This window comes from Phaethon lepturus, unplaced genomic scaffold, assembly GCF_000687285.1.
Source record: "Phaethon lepturus isolate BGI_N335 unplaced genomic scaffold, ASM68728v1 scaffold1445, whole genome shotgun sequence".
In the NCBI taxonomy this organism is placed as follows: Eukaryota; Metazoa; Chordata; class Aves; order Phaethontiformes; family Phaethontidae; genus Phaethon; species Phaethon lepturus.
Genome location: NW_010542673.1, coordinates 248,317 through 267,052, shown reverse-complemented (window position 1 = coordinate 267,052; position 18,736 = coordinate 248,317). Strand labels below are relative to the sequence as shown.

Here is an 18,736-nt window from a genome sequence, read left to right as displayed (position 1 = left end):
GTTTGAAAAATCATCTCAAAATACTGTGATCATACATAGCTGTTTGGGGGCAGGTATGAGCAGCCCAAAGGCTTGTCAGTACCATCTTATTACCAGTGCTCCAGATCTGTGTGCTACATGCATGCTTAAGTTGTTCTTTTTTTCAGCTAGGTCTCTAAGATTTGTCTTTTCTTGGTCCAAAGGAGACCTTTTGGCTTATATGTCTGTGTCTTCCCCATGTCTCTGTAATCTATTTTAATAATTCTTCTTCTGTCTTGTTTTGTTCACAGCCTATATGCTGACACACCACCAGTGTTGTTTCCAAAAGAGTTCACAGAACTACACAGTGCCTGATCCAACTAGTCACTTTGATGTTCCTCACTGGACCGTGTAGGTAAAATTCAAAGAAACATATATATTCACATTGTATCTTTCCAAGTATTCAACACATTGGGAAACAGCTGATTTTTGGCAACAGTGCTCACTTTGTGAAGTCAGGGTCTTTTGGAATTTATGGACTACAAAATCATTTGTTAATGCTGTCTGCCTTTGCAATGTGTTTTATCATCAACAGACATACGACTGTAGATCGTCATATGTCACAATGTGTTTGGTCTCCTTGACACATCTATTTTAAGTTGTTGTGGGTGCTGGGAACACTGTGATGCCTATCATTCCTGTAGGCATACCTTAGCTAACTTCAATAGCATCTGCAATAGTGCAAATTTCAGTTTAGGCACTAAACCCAGCAGAGAAATTGAATAAATTATCAAACAGTTGGCAAATCTTGTGTTTCTTGTTATTACAACTGCACAGCTAGGGTAAGAGCTAGGCTGAACAGAAGGTCTTAAGAAGAGTAGAGCAGTTTCATGGTATTGGTAATCAGGAGAAAGATGCCTTCAGGTTATTCCTGTTGATCATCTTGGGTTTCTGCACAAACCTTCAAGTTTTCTATGAGTTTCAGATAAAATAAAAAAATGTAGCATATATTCCACCTCCAGGACTTCCCTGCAGAATAATTCAGTCTTGCTATAGTAGAGGTGAGAATCCAACAAGTTAAATTCAATTTCTTCAACAGTGTGTTTTCCCTTATGGTTTTGATATGCTAGCTGGGTTTAGTTTCAACAAGTCATTTCCCTCTGCGAGAGTAAATCGAGGCAAAGAACTAAATTGTTCTAATTAAATTTCCAGCATTCATTACCACTTGCCTGCTTTCTCCCTTGAATGTTATGCTTTTTTTGTGTCTCAGTTGCAGTGGCATTTAAAATAATTTACATTAATTGACAGGCTTGGCGTTTATGTCTACATTAGAGTTGTTGTTTCTTTTACATTCCTTACACATTTCTGTAAAACTTCCACCTTAGTTTGCATTTCTAATTCTGTGGAAATAGACAGTAAACATGGATATGTAGCAGTGGTTTAGATGGCCTGTATTTACATATGCTGACACTCTCCTTACACAGAAAACAGCTCTGCACACCTACTTGCTTTAGGGACTGTGGCACCGATAGTTTATTGTGACTCTTTCTAGTGTCTTGAGATTTCAGTCATTCAGTTCTGTCTGGAGAAAACTTCTAACCAAGTCTTACTAGGAAAGCATTTTCATAGCATACTGGCTAAATCTTTATGGCTTCAATAGTAACAAGTCTCTCAGATGAATCCTGAAACGATGCTTACCCCTGTTTTCATATCATGAAATTAGGTCATGGTACCTTGCACACTGTTGCACAGCTGGCCATTTCAGTTACAGCTGGTTTTGCCTTTCATGTTGTGTTGACCATATTCCATCTTTACTTACATGATTTTTCATTTGTGTAAGGTGAAAGGTTGTGGGTTTGGGTTTTTTTGGTTTTTCTTTTTCAGATGACAGATATTCTATGAATAAAACACTGAAAACACATAAATTTTCTAGTTTAGTAGTTAAATTTAAATTGTCACAGTTCATAAGTGGGTTGCTAGCTCTAGATTGGATAAGAGATTCATGTTCCCTGTTTTGAGTATCCAAAATCTTTCCCCAACAGGAAAGCAGTCCCAAAAGACATTTATTATGCTAGAGAGGATATCAAGTCTGAGGAGAATGCCTTTTTTGCAAGTATCAGTGGCACAACTATTCCTTGGCAGGAAATTTTTTAACTGGTACCAAAATTCAGACTGTCCCAAAGGAACTGCAATTGAACTGTATTCAGTTTTAGCCTAAAAGGAGTGTAACAAAGAAAATACCTGAATTCATATAACTAACTTCTGCAATTTTTGTTGCAGTCCACATCTTTCCCCCTATATAAATATGTATTATTTGTCACTTAGACTCTGATGTGACCGTGGGGAAACAGTGAGCAAAAATAGAGGGTTAAAGCAGTAAACCGTATAACCTGTCTACAAGAAATATAACAACAAAGTTTTCAGAAAGCCAGATTTTTTTTTTTCCCTGATACTAACTTAACAACAGCAAAGCCATTCATACAAATAAATCTAATGGATTGCTTTAGATTTACAATACACTGTCATGCTACCTCTTAAGGGATTATATGTATAAAGAAGTAATAAAATAATGTACTTTACTACTCACAAACGTGCAGCTCATCAAACACAATTTGTCAGTTCATCTGAACACATTACATTAGTCAAGAGGAACAGCATCATTTTGCTTAGAAAAGATGCATTAACTCAGCTGTTTGGGCTGTCGGAATCTTAAAATTTTGCCTCAGATGCACAGGTAATGGTCACTATGATGTGCACAAGTCATTTAACACAAGTACTGCTTGTGCTTTAGTAGCTTTAAGCAAAGCATAGATGTCTGCAAAGGTTGTGGTACACGTCAGCTGCCTAATACAAAGCACAAATTCTAACACAATTATGTATAACTTTCAAGTATGAACTAGATAATGTCTGATCTAAGAAGAGCCAGAGGAAATATCTTAGCAGGTTTGTACAACAGTATATTCTTGTTGATTATTAAAAAAAAGTTTTAAAATTAATTCATATTTGTTTCATATATTCATAAATATGATTTAAAATATTTCCCTGCATTTAAATATCCACCTGAAACTTCGTTATATTGATACAATCTACTAACTGAAACAGAAGTGTAACTCCAGAGCTATTTGTTTTATAGAGTAGTGACACAGGATTATTTGCCCCTATACAATATCCCTAGAAAAATGATTCAAGATCTTAATCCAAAGCTAATAAGAACTTGTATTTGTATTTATTTCTCTATTTATTTATTTATTTATAGATTTTGGTAGTAGGTTAGAGCAGAAGAGTAGCTTTGACAGAAAGAATAACCAATGCAAAGCATATGTAATTTGTGACTGTGGCTGTCATGAGTTCATGCTTTAAGCAGTTGCACAATCAGCCCAATCTTACAGTGCTTACTTGCTTAGTCCCTTTGAAGTGACTTGGCTTGACATTATTTTAGGAGAGGCATCACACCTTAAACCTTTTTATATCTATGGCTAGCATGTTAAGGGTTCATCCATGAGGATAGGGTACTATTATGCTTTAAAAAGGTGATTAATAGCAAAAATTAATTTTCTAGAGACAATTGCCTCTTTGTTTCTAGTTATTTAACTGAGTCTGTGCAGTGGGTATTGATGTTGAGGAGAGCACCTAGACTGGGATTTAATTTATTCATTTGTATTTGCTTATTTTTTAATAAATAGATTATTTTAATTACTTGGAGGAAAAAAGGTGACACAGACTAGTCATTTGTAATTTGCATCCTGAAAGAAAGTGTATTTTTTATACTAGAATTAATTATTTTAGGGATTTTTGATTTAAATGAAAGATGGAAATATTTACATATTTAAATTTAAGTGTACAAAATATAATTACTCTCAGCTGTAACTCCCTCTAGGGTATCGTGTAAACAATTCTTCTGTCATTACATGCCTTAAAAACTCAAGTGGAGTGATTATGGCTGAGTTCCAGTCCCTCTGAAAAAACATAACTTTTATCAGCAAAGATCTTTTAATACCTTTTTTTAGGATAGGAGACTATTAGTTTTTGGAATTACAAATTTCTATTTCCTTTGGCATTTAAAAAAAATCTTGGCTTTTCTTGTCACATACTTCACCAGACTGATCATGGTTAACTTGTGAGGACAGACTAGTTTGCAGCAGTAGGTGGTATGTGGGATACAGACCTCAGGAAGAGTATGATTTCCATAACTACTTCAAAGGCAATACATTATAAATAAAATACATTTCTCTGGGGTCTTACAAAACCATTCTGTTTATAATTTAAATTACGTTAAGCTAAAGAAAATAGTACAGTAAAACCATCAAGGGAAAAATACTTCATTTAAGTCTGAACGTTACTTTACTTCCATTAATTGGAAGTATTTTACTCTCTCTCTAATAGTGTATTTTTCATTAAATATATATAATTAAAATTATTGTCATTATAGCACAAGTCATTCTTTTGCATTTTGTGTTCCAAGCCCTTCTGTTCAGTAGATCACTACAGTTTTATTTGCGTGCCTGCCTTCATTTCTTACTGCTTTATTCCTGGTAACTAACCCTCTGAGCGCCAGTGTATGACAGAAGATTACCACTGCTGTGTTGCACATGTTCAACTTAAACTGATCCTGGAACTGAGACTCTCAACCAGCCTGAAGTTTTGTATCAAAACCACAGAGCATGAGGCTTTCTTCTGTTGGAATATTTTACAGTCTGCTTGTCAAAACTATGCAGCTTGCTTCTTCCAGGGTATTTTCAGGGGTAACTGTTGAGCAGGGGCTGCAACACAAACATGAGAATCCATTAGTCTCCCTACTTTGTAAATGTAACTTGGAGGCAGAGCGGAGATGCTGTACATACATACGTACCTGCATACATGCATGTGTGTGTATTTTGTGTATCTACAGATTTAAGGTCACACATGTTTGTACGTGTGTGTGCATGTGATTTGCTGGTGTACATATGGTTTCCTTTCTTTTATTGCTATAAATTTATGCCTATTGAGTTTCATATAGGAACCTGACAGGATATTCCACTTTAAGTCATATGAAGATAATATGACTTCCAGGAGAGGGTGACTAGGAAAATATTGGAAAACCTCAGTGAACTATCTAATTGTAAGAGTGACTTATTCCACCTTCCTTTTTCACCCCATGGCAAGAGACCATACAGGCTGACCTAAATCAGGTTATTGTTCTTAACAGCATGGAGGGCAGTAAATCTGTAGTGCCAAGTTCCTCTAATATCGACAGCTTTGCAATATGGGTTTCTGTAGAAATAGTCTAAGCACATGTAAGCTTACAGAAGCTGAAAGAGGTTGTATAATAAAAGCAGACCAGTCTGCCACATGCAATGCTTTTTTCCACTTTAGAGTCAGCTTTAAACCAGCCACTAACTTCAAATTAATTCTTATTTAAGGTCTAAAACAAGCTTTGTATTTCATATAAACAAATATAAATTGATTAAAAATATTTTGACATGGGAAAATAAATCTTTGCAGCTAAATATTGACAATACTGAAATATAAGAAAGAAAGAAGCCATGCACAACTTTTCCCCTAATTTATAAAATGTTTGTTTTTTTTTAAAAAAGCACATTCAAAAGGCAATAGTAATTAAAATAGCACTGGATTGAATAAAAACTTCACTGACCTGAGAGTTTCATGTTACACTGAGTAAACCCTGAGGGAGAAAAAGGTAGTACAAAATATCAAAGCTTAGACATATTTTCTATTGACTCAGAACCTAAAAGTTTTATGAAAAAAAGTAAATAGAGTTAGTCACGAACGTCTAAAGAAATTACTTCTTCGAAAACATACTGAAGATTTTCATTAAGGTTTTAATAAGTTTACGGTTTCGTTGTATATCCTTAGGAAACATTTCTTTTTTCTTTCTGCTTTATAAGGTTCTTTCTTTTTTTCTCCAGTATTATTTGTCTGTGTTTTAAAACTAGCTTTTGTTCCTACTATAAACAGTCTCCATGTGATTAAATAATAGAAGTAATAAACTCTGTAATGAAATACTGAATTTACTATATTGTGGCAAGTAGGGATTGATCTGAGTTTTTCTGTACTGTTTTTAACTTTCTCCAAATTGTGGGTACTGGTGAATAAAAAGCTGGACATGAGCCGGCAATGTGCGCTCACAGCCCAGAAAGCCAACCGTAGCCTGGGCTGCATCAAAAGCAGCGTGGCCAGCAGGTCAAGGGAGGTGATTCTGCACCTCTACTCCACTCTGGTGAGACCCCAGCTGGAGTCCTGTGTCCAGCTCTGGAGCCCTCAGCACAGGAAAGACATGGACCTGTTGGAGAGGGTCCAGAGGAGGGCCGCAAAAATGATCAGAGGGATGGAACATCTCTCCTGTGAATAAAGGCTAAGAGAGCTGGGGTTGTCCAACCTGGAGAAAAGAAGACTCCAGGGAGACCTTCTAACAGCCTCCAGTGCTTAAAGGGGGCTTATCAGAAAGATGAGGACAGACTTTTCAGCAGGGCCTGTTGTGATAGGACAAGGGGTCATGGTTTTAAACTAACAGAATGTAGATTCAGACTAGATTTAAGGAAGAAATTTTTCACAATGGGAGTTGTAAAACCCTGGCACAGGTTGCCCAGAGAGGTGGTGGATGCCCCGTCCCTGGAAACATTCCAGGTCAGGTAGGACGGGGCTCTGGGCACCTAATCTAGTCGAAGATGACCCTGCTCATTGCAGGGGCTTGGACTAGATGACCTTTAAAGGTCCCTCCCAACCAAATATTCTATGAAATTTATTCAAAAATAGTTTTCATTATGCAATTAAATTACACCATGATTAATTCATTTTTTTCTTTTCTTGTCTTCTATCCCTTTCCACCAACTTTAACGTTAATAGAGAATAATTTTATGATTTTAATAAATGTATATGCATATATCACCACATATTGTGTTTAACTATCTGGCTGGGATGGTTTCTGGTAGGCTGAATAAGAAGTTCCTCATTAAAAATCTGAAAGTGTTGTGCAGCGGAAGTCCATCTTTCTGGAAGTAAATGTATACTTATATTGCCACCTAAAACTCAACATGCTGATGTAGTCCAGGTCCTACTTTCAGGGCTGACTGCTTAATCATAATGAAAAACAAAAGCCTTTGGAGAAATTCAGGTTGGTAGCAAACACTGGAGAGCTGGGGTATGAGGGCAGCAGTCCCTACATCCCCTCCCTCAGCTCTTGCTGCAGCTCTGTCCCCCTCACATTACCTGCTTCTCTCCAGACCCATGGTACACAAGGTGATGGTTCTGTTCTCCTTGTAACCAACCCTTCATGTGCAAGGACTTAAGAAGGAACTTTTAGTCATCATCATAGTGATGTAATTTTAGAATTTGGCTGAAATGTCTATATATAGTTGTCATAGACGTGCATAGCTAAACCTGTGAGGTAACTGGAGTTTCCTTTAACAAGGAACTGCAAGACTTAAAATGAGGCTTTGTTCTGAATTTGCAAATTTGTCCATTTGACTAGTCGTGCTCTTTATCATGTGCTCTGTCTTCATAAGCACACAGCTTCCACCCAGCCATGCTCCGAATGACAGCAAGGTACTAGATTCATGTGTTTTATTCAGGATACAAGTTATAGGAGGACGTAGTTGCAAGTCCACCAAATCTGTTGTTTCAATGTAATTTATAAGTAAAATCAGCTTTCAAATAGATGGTTAATGTGGAAAGGAAAATCTTTTAATTCCAAAATGTCCAAAAGTTTCATTACACAATCTTTTCAACCTTCTGTACATATGATAACACCTTGCCTGGTCTGTTTTTCTAGTTACATTGCTCTGAACGACAATCTCATGTCACATGTGTGCCTTTCATATTGTCTCTCATGATGCTATAACACTGTCTTGAAATATTCCCTCAAAATCATACTCTCTCATTATTTTGAACACTGTGGTGAGCAAGTGAAAATAAAAGATTGCACTACTAAAGTCAGGTATACTTCAGGATGTGTTAAGTTACTGAAACATATAAAAATGTTTTTCACACACTTAGGTAATGTAAAACATACTGCATTTATATAGATGTTAGCCATTTCTCTTTTGTTTTCTTATTTAGCCTATGAGATTTCTGGGGAATGAACTGTGTCTGATGTGTTGAGGGCTAATATCATAAGACAAATAATAAAAGATGTCATAGTGGAGGTGTCAGTCCAGCTGCAGTTAGTAATCAATGTTGCCTTGAAGCAGAGAATGTAGGAGGAAAGGAAATGGTCCAAACATAGAAGCCACATTTGTACTTTTTCTCTGGGATTTTTCAACTTTTTTTCTACTTTAAATATAGAAGAATCATTGATTATAAAACTGAGCTTTATATTCTGTTCCTGGGCACAGTGTATCACTACAGTCACCTTTAGCAAGATGGTCACTGATGATTTGCCTGGTGCTGGGTGAATTACAAATCTTATGCTTTCATGACAGTGCATATCTTCTGAAAAATGCCTGCATAATTTTGGGATACCATTGCACAGCTGATCCTACCAAGTAAGGTGCCAAGGGCTGATTCCCTAAGGTATAGCGACTCTCAGTGTCGGCCCCTGTATTGATTTAAATCTAACTTAATACATTTGTTTGCATGTGACAAAAATAGATTCCTCAATGTTCACAGCATTTAAAACCTCTGTTCAGTGAGGATTTTGAACAGGTGACTTTGACTGAAGCACATTGTTTCAGAACAAATTAAGCAGGTCCTAACTTAGGCTTGCAGTATGCACGGGTACAGTTTGCATGAGAGAAGAGTTAGAATCACATTCATTGCAACCTGTAATTACTTTGCTGGCAAGTTCATTAAAATTGTGTTAGTGATTAGTAGAAAAGAAGAAATTAATAGTGTGCCTCTATGTTTTTCTGTGGAAGACATTCCATCCCTTATGTTAATTTATACTAACAGGTTGACTATGTTGACAGACTGACACTAAAGAATGGAATTTATGAATGATTAGGTGTAAAATGATTCACTATGATTCTTCACTTTCAAACTTTTATAAAAATTAATTAATTAAAGGATTAATTTAATTAATTAAAAGGATTGTTATGGCTTTGATGCTTGTCTTAAAGTGAAGTGAAAAGTATTTTCAGCAACAGCACAACAAATCTGCAGTGTCACACAGTGGCACGAAGGATGCCCAAGACAAAGTATTGCAGTGCTTGGGAAAGATCGATAGCGAAGTTGTACAACTGAGAGCAGAGCTTTCTGTGGCATGGTGACAAGGACTCGGACTCAGTAACCAAAGTGCCCTCTGCTTCTATTTGTAACTGGCAGCCCGCACAAGCATTTTCAAGATTTGTTTCAGTTTGTCTTTGTGCTCACTTTTTAGCATTTGCCTCATAGATTTTTCCACTGCTCTGTGATGTCTGTGGTCTCTGATGACCAGGGTCTCGAAGTCTTGTAATTGTTGACAGTTTCCTATGCAATCGCTAGGTGACAGAGCTGCAGGCAACACAGCTTGCAAGAGAGGGCTTCTCAGCCTGATTTCTGATTTTCAGGTGACCTCCAGGCACCACTCCTGTACCACTTAATCTAAGATTATTGGAGCCCTGGTGTGATTGTGCAAAGGGCTTTGAACAGCTGGAGGCTCACGTGGGCTGAAAAACATGTATTGGGCTGCTCATCAGCTGGTATTTACCAGCTTGACTTGACTGAGAAGCAACATTTTGACACACAATTTGTATTAAATATCAGTGACATTTGTATTAAATGGATATAATGTCTGTCTTCAGAAGTACTGAGACAGATCTTCAGGCTGTGTTACTCAGAATAATTTTTAAAAGTATATCTTCCCTTCTGAAACATTAGCGGACACTGCATGGTTAATAAAAACTAGGTATACTTAAAGGTCTCTGAGGAAAGAAACAACAGTTGTTCCATGTCAGTCATCTTTTTTTCATATGGGGATCATCAAGTTGAAGATTGGCTGTGATATACTATATTTTTTTATTTCTCTTTCCATGGAAAATAAGTTGCATTTTAGGTATTGCCAAAGTATTGCCTAGTGCTTCTTGGGGAGAGGGTGTTGACTCTTAAGTTTCTGGTCTTTTGTTTGCCCAAAGCAGTGCTTCTTCCATGAGCTGTATTTCTGCTTTCTTCACACTGCATCCATTCCACATGGTTCCTTTTCCTCTAAATAGCAGACAAGGTTGACTAATTATTATTATCCATTATCATTACGCATCTGTCTTTTTGGGACTATTTGGATTATATTCCTAAAACCCAGTCAGGATTAAGAAAGATTTAAAGTACTGACAAATTCATTTTTTTATTACTCTTCTTTTTAATTGGGGAAAACTCAGAAGCCTAAGGACTGCCAATCCATACATCCCTTTTTCTCTCTTGCCAACATGTTTTGCATTAATGGGGGTTCTGTTAGCAATTTTTTGGTTATCCGTAATTGCTGAAGAGACCTTTGGGACAAACTGTACCAAGTAGCTGCCAAAAATATATAGGGCTGTGTAACACATTAGATGTCACTAAAAGCTTAAACTAGATCCCTCATGCACACAAGTACAATCATTACTACTTGTAATATGTGTCAACAGTTTTAGCTCTAAAAATTTAAGCTCAAGCTCTGTAGTAGCCACTGTCATTAATTTGCTCAGACCATTTCACAGTACACATAGGGATTTGTTGGAGAAGGTCAGTAATTAGGGGGATACTGAGGTTTCTTCCCCTTTTTAAAGATAGTTTTAAATTTTATTTCAGTGGTTTCAGTGAGTCTGATTAGCTTTTGACAATTTAAATAAATTAAAAGAGCAAATCTGGAAGTGTGAAGAAATGCCTGTATTTTTCTGGGCCCTGATTTCTGCTAACGCTTCCCATGGAGTAGAACAATTCTACAGGAGAGTGTCTATCACTTATACTAAAATAGAGAATCAAGGAAATAAAGCTTCAAAACCTTCAAGACAAGAAGGTAGGGAGCTGCCTGGAAAAGAGAAATATCTTTAGAAAAATTATTTCAAGTTGCTAGGACTTATTTCTAAGGGGGTAGGGGGAAGAGAGAGAGGGAAGAGATGTTTATATTTAACAACACTTAAAGGAGATAGGACTTCATCTTTTAAAAGTCCTGTGGAGGACCCCTATATGCTAAGCTACACAGAATTTAATCTGCCTCTGAAAGATGAAAGGATGAGGTGAGCCTGCCAGAATTTAAGCCTCTGCTTCCAGGGAGTCTTATGTTTTTCTACCTTAGTGATTAGATCTCAAAGCTACTTTCTCTGCCTATAAATCCTTCTAAATCAGTGCTTTAAAGAATTGTATACAAACTGACTGTATCTTCATGAGGTAGTGAGGACCCTCCATTATTTCAGTGCAGGGACTGAGAGGTTTGCAAATCAGTTATTTGAGAAAACAACAAATTATTCTTGGTTGGTTTCTTCTTGCTCGGACCTTTTTAATTTGGGATACTTGCTGCATAAATAATAATACAGCTTTGATTTTCCAGCTCAGTTTCTGATGTAAAGATCCCAAAACATAGGGATGTCTATGTCTTACATGTCAGATTTAGAAAGTTCCCTACAGATTAAGCCAAAGGGATTCCTCTCCTTATCTATGTATTTATGTATGTATGCAGTTGTTTGTTTTATTTGTTATATTTGCCCTCATGACTACAGGTTTAAGACCAGTGGAATTTTGTTGTTCCACTTTTGTGAGGCTTAAATAAGCATAATACAACGGAAATACAGAAAAACAGGTGACTGCTCTTGGTCTCCTATTAATAGTTTAAAAAGGCTGGACTTTGTATTCAGATTTTTATATATAAAAACATAATGTTTTTAAAAAAATATTATAGTATTGTATACAATTAATATGAATGAAAACATTTTTTCTTGAAATTTATGGTGAAATGTAGTAGCACATATTTTCGTTTCAGTGGCAGTCTATACATTCTCTATCATCACAAACTGACTTTTTAAGTTAAATGTGTTCAGATACAAATAAATAACATACAAATGTTTTTGAATAATTTTTTTGTTGTTGTTTGTTTCATTGACTCTGAATTTTTCATCTAGTGTGATATAAATAACCTAAATGATGACTTGTTGCATCTAGGAATGAATTGTTTCTGTGAGCTATCTAGTTACATCAACTTTCAGAAGAATGTAAAAGATTTTCCCACATAAAAGCAGATGGAAGAAGTGAGACTTCAGTGTTTTAGTTTCAGTACTGCTTCCTTTCCAGCTCTTTTCAGTGGTCTGGCTATTAGTGAACTATACATGTAGATTTTTTTTGTTTTCAACCTTTATGTGAAATGTTGAAAGGTGAAACCTGCCAAATAATAGCCAGGTCTTTACTTTTCATTAATTAAATATAAAAATGTACATAAGAAAATAAAGGAGAGTACAAATTCATTAATGTCTTGTTTTTATAAGACAGATGTAATAGCACCATCTTTGTGAAAAATGTGTGAAGGAGTAATTTGATTGTGGGTTTATGGAAGTGTCTAAAGGATGTTAAACTTTCAACAAGAAGTTTTAGATTACTTTTTTTAAAGTGACCTATTTCTGAGAGTTTCCTGACCCAGAATACCAAACCTACTAGCTGTTGGTAATGGCTGTAAACTCAGTTGTAAGTGAGGATTGGGTCAGAGAGAAGCACATGATTTCTGAGCTTTGTGCCAGTGGGAGGGATGTGAACCCAGATTTTTCTGCCCTATTTACAGGGAGCAGAGTAGCAGCAGCAACAGTATTGCACTGGGAAAAGCTGTGCATTCCTTCATTTCTCACCTTCCTGTAGATGTATGAAAAGCAAGGTGGTCGGGATAGTCCACCTTACCTGTTTTTCATCAGCGAAAAATAAGCACAATCAGTCCTTTTATGTGTGCAAACACTTCTCCTGGAAAAACACGGACATCTGGCTGACAGTGACTGAATGGCTTATACATGTGTTTCACAAATGTAATTGACTAAGGAAGCAGAACACCTATATGATACTGTTAATCTAAGAATAGTACAGGTGACTTCTATCTGCAACTTCTGATAATGACTGGATAGGAAGCATGGATAAACTGTGGGAGACTGCCAGCTCAGATCAGACCTCAGTAGGCAAGGACTTTGAGAGCACAGCTGCCTGAAGGCAAGCACGGCTCTCTCTTATCCACAGGTGCAGCCTCCTGTGTCAAGGTACCTGTTGTTATATTTAGCCCTCCACAGAGCTATATGACAAGCGGGTGGAAGTGGATATGGTCTCAGCTTCAATATGATTTTAAAGGAGTTTAACTGATTGTCATAGATCAGTATTACAAGGAAGAAATTCTACAAAATCAACATGATGGACATGTGATCTGTTCAACGCATGACTTCTTAGAGCAGAAAGTTTTAGAGGAAGCTGTTGGGTAATACAATGGATAAGGTTGCTGTAGCACAAAATTCACATGACATGAAAGTACAGCTGTCTAATGCCAATGATGTCATTATTCCATTTTAATAGTTGAAAAGTAACCTCTAGTGTAATGTTCTTCAAAAGTCACTAGAAAAAAATCTTTAGTAACAATACTATGCTCAAGGTCCTTCCTTGATCTCTACAGTCAGGATCAGTCATTCTAAATGTATGATTTTTTTTTTAATAAACTATTTCCTGTTACAAGGGCTGAAACAGGAAAACAGCAGAACATACATCTTAATCAGGGGTTAATCAGGGGTTGTTTAGAGGCTTTTCTAAATTTGGATCATAATACACAGTCTTATCTAGAGAGCAACAGGGTTTGCAAACACAAAGCACTTCTTGTTTTACAGTGGACGTGTTGATTGCTTGCTAGATGCTGTTCTCCACCACTTTTAATGCTGTCCTTCCCACAGCAATATTGTAATATCATTTGGATATGAATTAATCACTTATCACATATGCAAAGAAACATGTCCATGACTATGTTCTGTTGTGGAAGGGATTTCCTGAAACATTCACACTGCTAGGGAAGGATAAAAAGCACTGAGGCAAGGTTGTGCTTGTTCTTTGTTTATGTGGGAAGTAATTCCTTGTGTTCTGGCTGATTTCTAGGACAACTTTCTCTACTTCCCATGAAATCAGTATACCCATAGAAATTTCTGTTATGCCAAAGAAGTCATATGTTTGTAAAAAGATCAAGTCCTAGAGGACAACTTGAAATATTACTCCCAAATGGACAAGCCTGAACAATGCATTCACAAAACGTAATCCAAACGGGGATGAGTTAAGGGAACTTGTCAGAGTGGAAGCAGTGGAAGAGCTTCAGAAAACTGGTGAGCAAATAGATTAAGTCTCACTGAACTCTGTTACTGCTCATGAGCATGCAGGAGCAAGATACTTTGAATGAAGGAGAAAATTGTTTGGTTTTCACACATTGAGAGGCATCAGAAACCTCCACCCTATTCAAGATTTTTTATATGTCTAGGAAAAATCACTGATATACTACAAATGCTGCTGCCACTCAGCCATTAGTAAGCCTTCCTCCACTAGATTTTAACCTTTGATGAGGTGGAGAAGGAATATAATATTTGTAAAAACAAAGAATTAACCAAAGGATATTTTACATTTGTAGCAGTTCTATGTCTTGCTGTTTCTGTTGGAGCAAGGTCACCTTTTAGATAAGCAACATACTAACTGTGGCTTCCCAGCCCTTGAAAATGAAACAGTATCTAAAAAGCACCTTCATAAAAGTATCATCAACATGATATCATAGCTGTTATATCTTGTGGAGCTGCACAGTATATATATTCATTCTGCAGGCCAAAAGACTATTGTTACCTCTTAGTCCACTAACTTTGAGGATTCAGGTCATCAGAATAAGCTCCTTGCACCTTCCATGCTCTAGTTGAGGCTCTTTGAACTTCTATTGATCCATTATTATTATTCATTGCCTACTTATGAAGTCTTCAATCATACCTATGCTTTTCACAGGTGCTACCAAATAAATCTTAATATAATATGTTTCAGAGCTAGCTGAGGCTACATACCTTTAAATGCTAGGCATCCTTTATGAAAGTTCAGAACCTTATTCAGCCTAAATATGAGTACAGATTTATAGTTTTTAAGTAAAGAAGGAAATAAATCTGATTTCAGTTCTATGCAGGCAGTGTAGCAAAGAATAGAGCTAGTGAGTGGATGGCAGTGTTGTCTGTACAAAAAATAGGAATAACATGATTTCAATGAATTTTCCTTGGGGGAATTGGGGTGAGGGAGAGCACAGATTCAGAAAGCACCAAAAGGAGTAAGAAAAAGTTGGCCCACCTCAGAAAAAACAGTCATTTAAGGCACCCACACTGGGGTGGTTTAATCTGGAGAAGACTTCCTTATTGTGACCTTTTAATACTTAAAGGGGTTTTATAGGAAAGATGGTGAGAGAATTTTTACAAGGGCCTATAGTGATAGGACAAAGGGTAACAGTTTCAAATGAAAAGAGGGTAGATTTAGGTTAGATATAATGAAGAAGTTCTTTACTATAATGGATACTGAGACACTGGAAAAGAATTCCCAGAGAAACGGTGGATGCCCCATCCTTGGAATTGTCCAAGGTCAGGTTGGACAGGGCTTTGAGCAACCTGATCTAGTAGAAGATGTCCCTGCCCATGACAGGAGTGTTGGACTAAATGAGTTATAAAGGTCCCTTCCAACCGAAACCATTCTGAGATTCTATGATTCATCCTATGATTCTATGTAGGGGACATCTTTGCTTTAAACCAGTCAAGTGGGGGAGTGTTGAATTGATATCTCTGTATCCTCTTGTAAAAGCTCCAGACATTGTGTTATAGATATTCTGGTAAATATATGTCTGTGCATCTTATTTATACTTTTAAAAAATTAAATTCCACTTCTCTCCTAATGAAGAACAGGAAAATGCAACCATGATCTCTCAAATGTTTTTGGGCGTGTGAGGACATTTTCCAATAAGATCCATTTAGGTATGCACTTTTATTTTCAAAGGTGGTCTCAGTACAGGAAAGAATATTTCACTTACTTTTTCCAGTTTTCTAATTTAAAGAGTAGACACAACAATATCTTTTTATGTACTCTCAGAGAATGTTAAGTCATATAATACAGCATTTGCTTGTATTACCCTAATTCTGGCTAAGAAATGTGTTCTTAGAGCTGTATAATGATTTTTACCTGCATCCCATTTTATCTTTTGAGAGAATCACTATAATCACCAGTCTGCTTTACCCCCAATCTAGGGTAATTTCATAGACCCTTTGTGAGGGCTTAATATGAAACTGTATCCCCCAGTTGCTCTGTTCCTGTGTGAGCCATTTTCAGACTTTTCTCACAGAGCAGTGATGCTGCGTTTATGTAATGCAGCAAACCCTTCTAATCTGACAAAGTTTTAAGACCAAACACTTCAGTTTCTCCAGAAATTTTCAGAGGTGGGCTCAAGATAAAGTTTTAAATCTGTATTGTTATGCCCATTTAAAGAACAGCTCTTCCTGTTACACTAGGGAAAAACACTGGCTGCATTTCAAAGGTGAAAACATATGTTAGCATTTCTTAGCTTTTCTATTCCTGTTCCTACTTTTCTCTTTCATCATTTTAATGTAGATATGCTAAATGGTTTAACATGTGCTCACTACAAATCAAAACTTAGGCAAAGGGAACACCTAGTCCCCATATCTGTGGACTTCTGTGAGGAATCTTGATATCCTTCTGTGGCTCATGTTTTCAACCCTGTTTTCCATCTTTTCAGTTCTGTCAGCCACAGAGATGACTGGGAAATATTGTTAACACAATCATGGCTATCTTATTCACAAGTCACCACCCTGCTTTGTTTTTTTTTCATCTTCTATACAGTAACATATCCTAACTTGAATACTCTGTGTGAGACAGGACAAAAAGAAATGTAAAAATAGTGGATTTTTTTAAAAAACAAAACAAAACAAAACAAAACAAAACCAAGAGGAAATTTTGCTTTATTTTTTTTTTCTTTGGTAGAGATAGCTGTAATTTTTTAAATATTGTTTTCTTAATATCTTAATCACTGGGACTGTGAAGTTTGCCTATGACTCTTCCTAAGTTTTTTTTTAATATAAATAGAGCTATTGGAAAGATGTTGTAAAATTATATCTCTCTACGCTTGCAGAGATATTCCAGGAACAAGAGGGCAGTTCCCAAAAGAGCATCTCTGTATTTAACCTGAGTTAAGGCTAGTTACAGCATAGCCTATCACACATATTTTTCTTTCCAGAATAATTTCCTGTGTGATTTTCGTCTGTTTTAGATAACAGTTAAATGATGTTGTGGACTTTCTGTGGACTATGACATTTTTTCCTAAATAATACATTATGCCTGTACCTAATCAAATTAGCTGAGCCAAGGACTGATCAAGTGACAGACTGACTTTGGAGGAGTAGGGAGAAAAGTGGGGAACTGTCTTGATTTTCCCCCTGCTTAGCATAAACAGCTGCTAAGAGAGTCGAAGGTCTGATACTCAGGGCAGCATAACCTCTTCCAGAATTTTCAGAAATTAAGAAAACTCAATATTAAATTCTAAGTTTGAGACACATTTTACTCCAGACCAAGCCAGAACCCCTAGAGAGGGTTGGATTCCTCCTCATACCTTGTTCCTGCTACATCTGCCCATTCATTTTTGTCTCACCTTAGCAATGTTCATTTCCATTTCTTCTTGGCCTACATGAGCATGGTTGGCTTGGGTTCTCCTTGCTGTCTCTGACCTCTTCAGGAATTAGTTGCTTTAATATCTTTGAGGGTCTGTACTGAAATATGTGAAGTGATGAAAACTGTAGTGGGAACCAGGTCTCGATGTTGTGGGGCAACTGGGACAGTTAGGATGAACATGTGAGTCTAAATAAGTCCATGACTTAAAATGGCAGTCTTTGGTCTATGTTATCGGAAAAAAAAATCCACTTCTCTTTCATATCTTTTTGGTTTCTTGGATTATTTCTTTATTTTGCTGACAGTTACTATTTAACGTTGTTAGTCCTTATGCCTGTATTTCACTGCTTTTGTTATAATTTACTAATGAATGGCATTTTCAAACTTGCAGTAACAGCCAGTAATGGGAAAGAATGGAAAGTAATAACATAATATTACAGCATAGTCACAGAATCACAGAATAATTAAGGTTGGAAAAGATCTTTAAGATCATCAAGCCCAACCATCAACCCAACACCACCATGCCCACTAAACCATGTCCTGAATTGCCACATCCACAAGTTTTTTGAACACTTCCAGAGATGGTGACTCCACCACCTCCCTGGGCAGCCTGTTCCAGTGCTTGACCACTCTCTCAGTAAAGAAATTTTTCCTAATATCCAGTCTAAACCTCCCCTGGTGCAACTTGAGACCATTTCCTCTTGTTCCATCACAGTTACTTCGGAGAAGAGTCCAACACCCACCTCACCACAACCCCCTTTCAGGTAGTTGTAGAGCGCGAGAAGGTCTCCCCTCAGCCTTCTCTTCTCCAGACTAAACAACCCCAGTTCCCTCAGACGCTCCCCATAAGACTTGTGCTCCAGATCCCTTACCAGCTTCATTGCCCTTCTCTGGACATGCTCCAGCAACATAACGTCTTTCTTGTAGTGAGGGGCCCAAAACTGAACACAGTATTCGAGGTACAGCCTCACCAGGACCAAGAATGGGGGCATGATCACTTCCCTACTCCTGCTGGCCACACTATTTCTGATACAGGCCAGGATGCTGTTGGCCTTCTTGGCCACCTGGGCACACTGCCAGCTCATATTCAGCCAGCTGTTGACCAGCACCTCCAGGCCCTTTTCTGCCAGGCAACTCTCCAGCCACTCCTCCCCAAGCCTGTAGCGTTGCCTGGGGTTGTGGTGTCCCACGTGCAGGACCCGGCACTTGG

At 37.2% G+C, this 18,736-nt stretch overlaps 1 protein-coding gene across 1 annotated transcript in view; it reads left to right on the top strand.

The window, feature by feature from the left end:
- The first annotated feature begins 265 nt into the window (after positions 1-265).
- The window catches only part of CHRM3 (cholinergic receptor, muscarinic 3), a 130,337-nt gene continuing 111,866 nt past the window's right edge, over positions 266-18,736 (top strand). Inside the window, exon 1 of the mRNA XM_010288105.1 lies at positions 266-369. Coding sequence (XP_010286407.1) covers positions 275-369 — 95 coding nt within the window. The 5' untranslated portion in view covers positions 266-274. The remainder of the gene's footprint in view (positions 370-18,736) is intronic.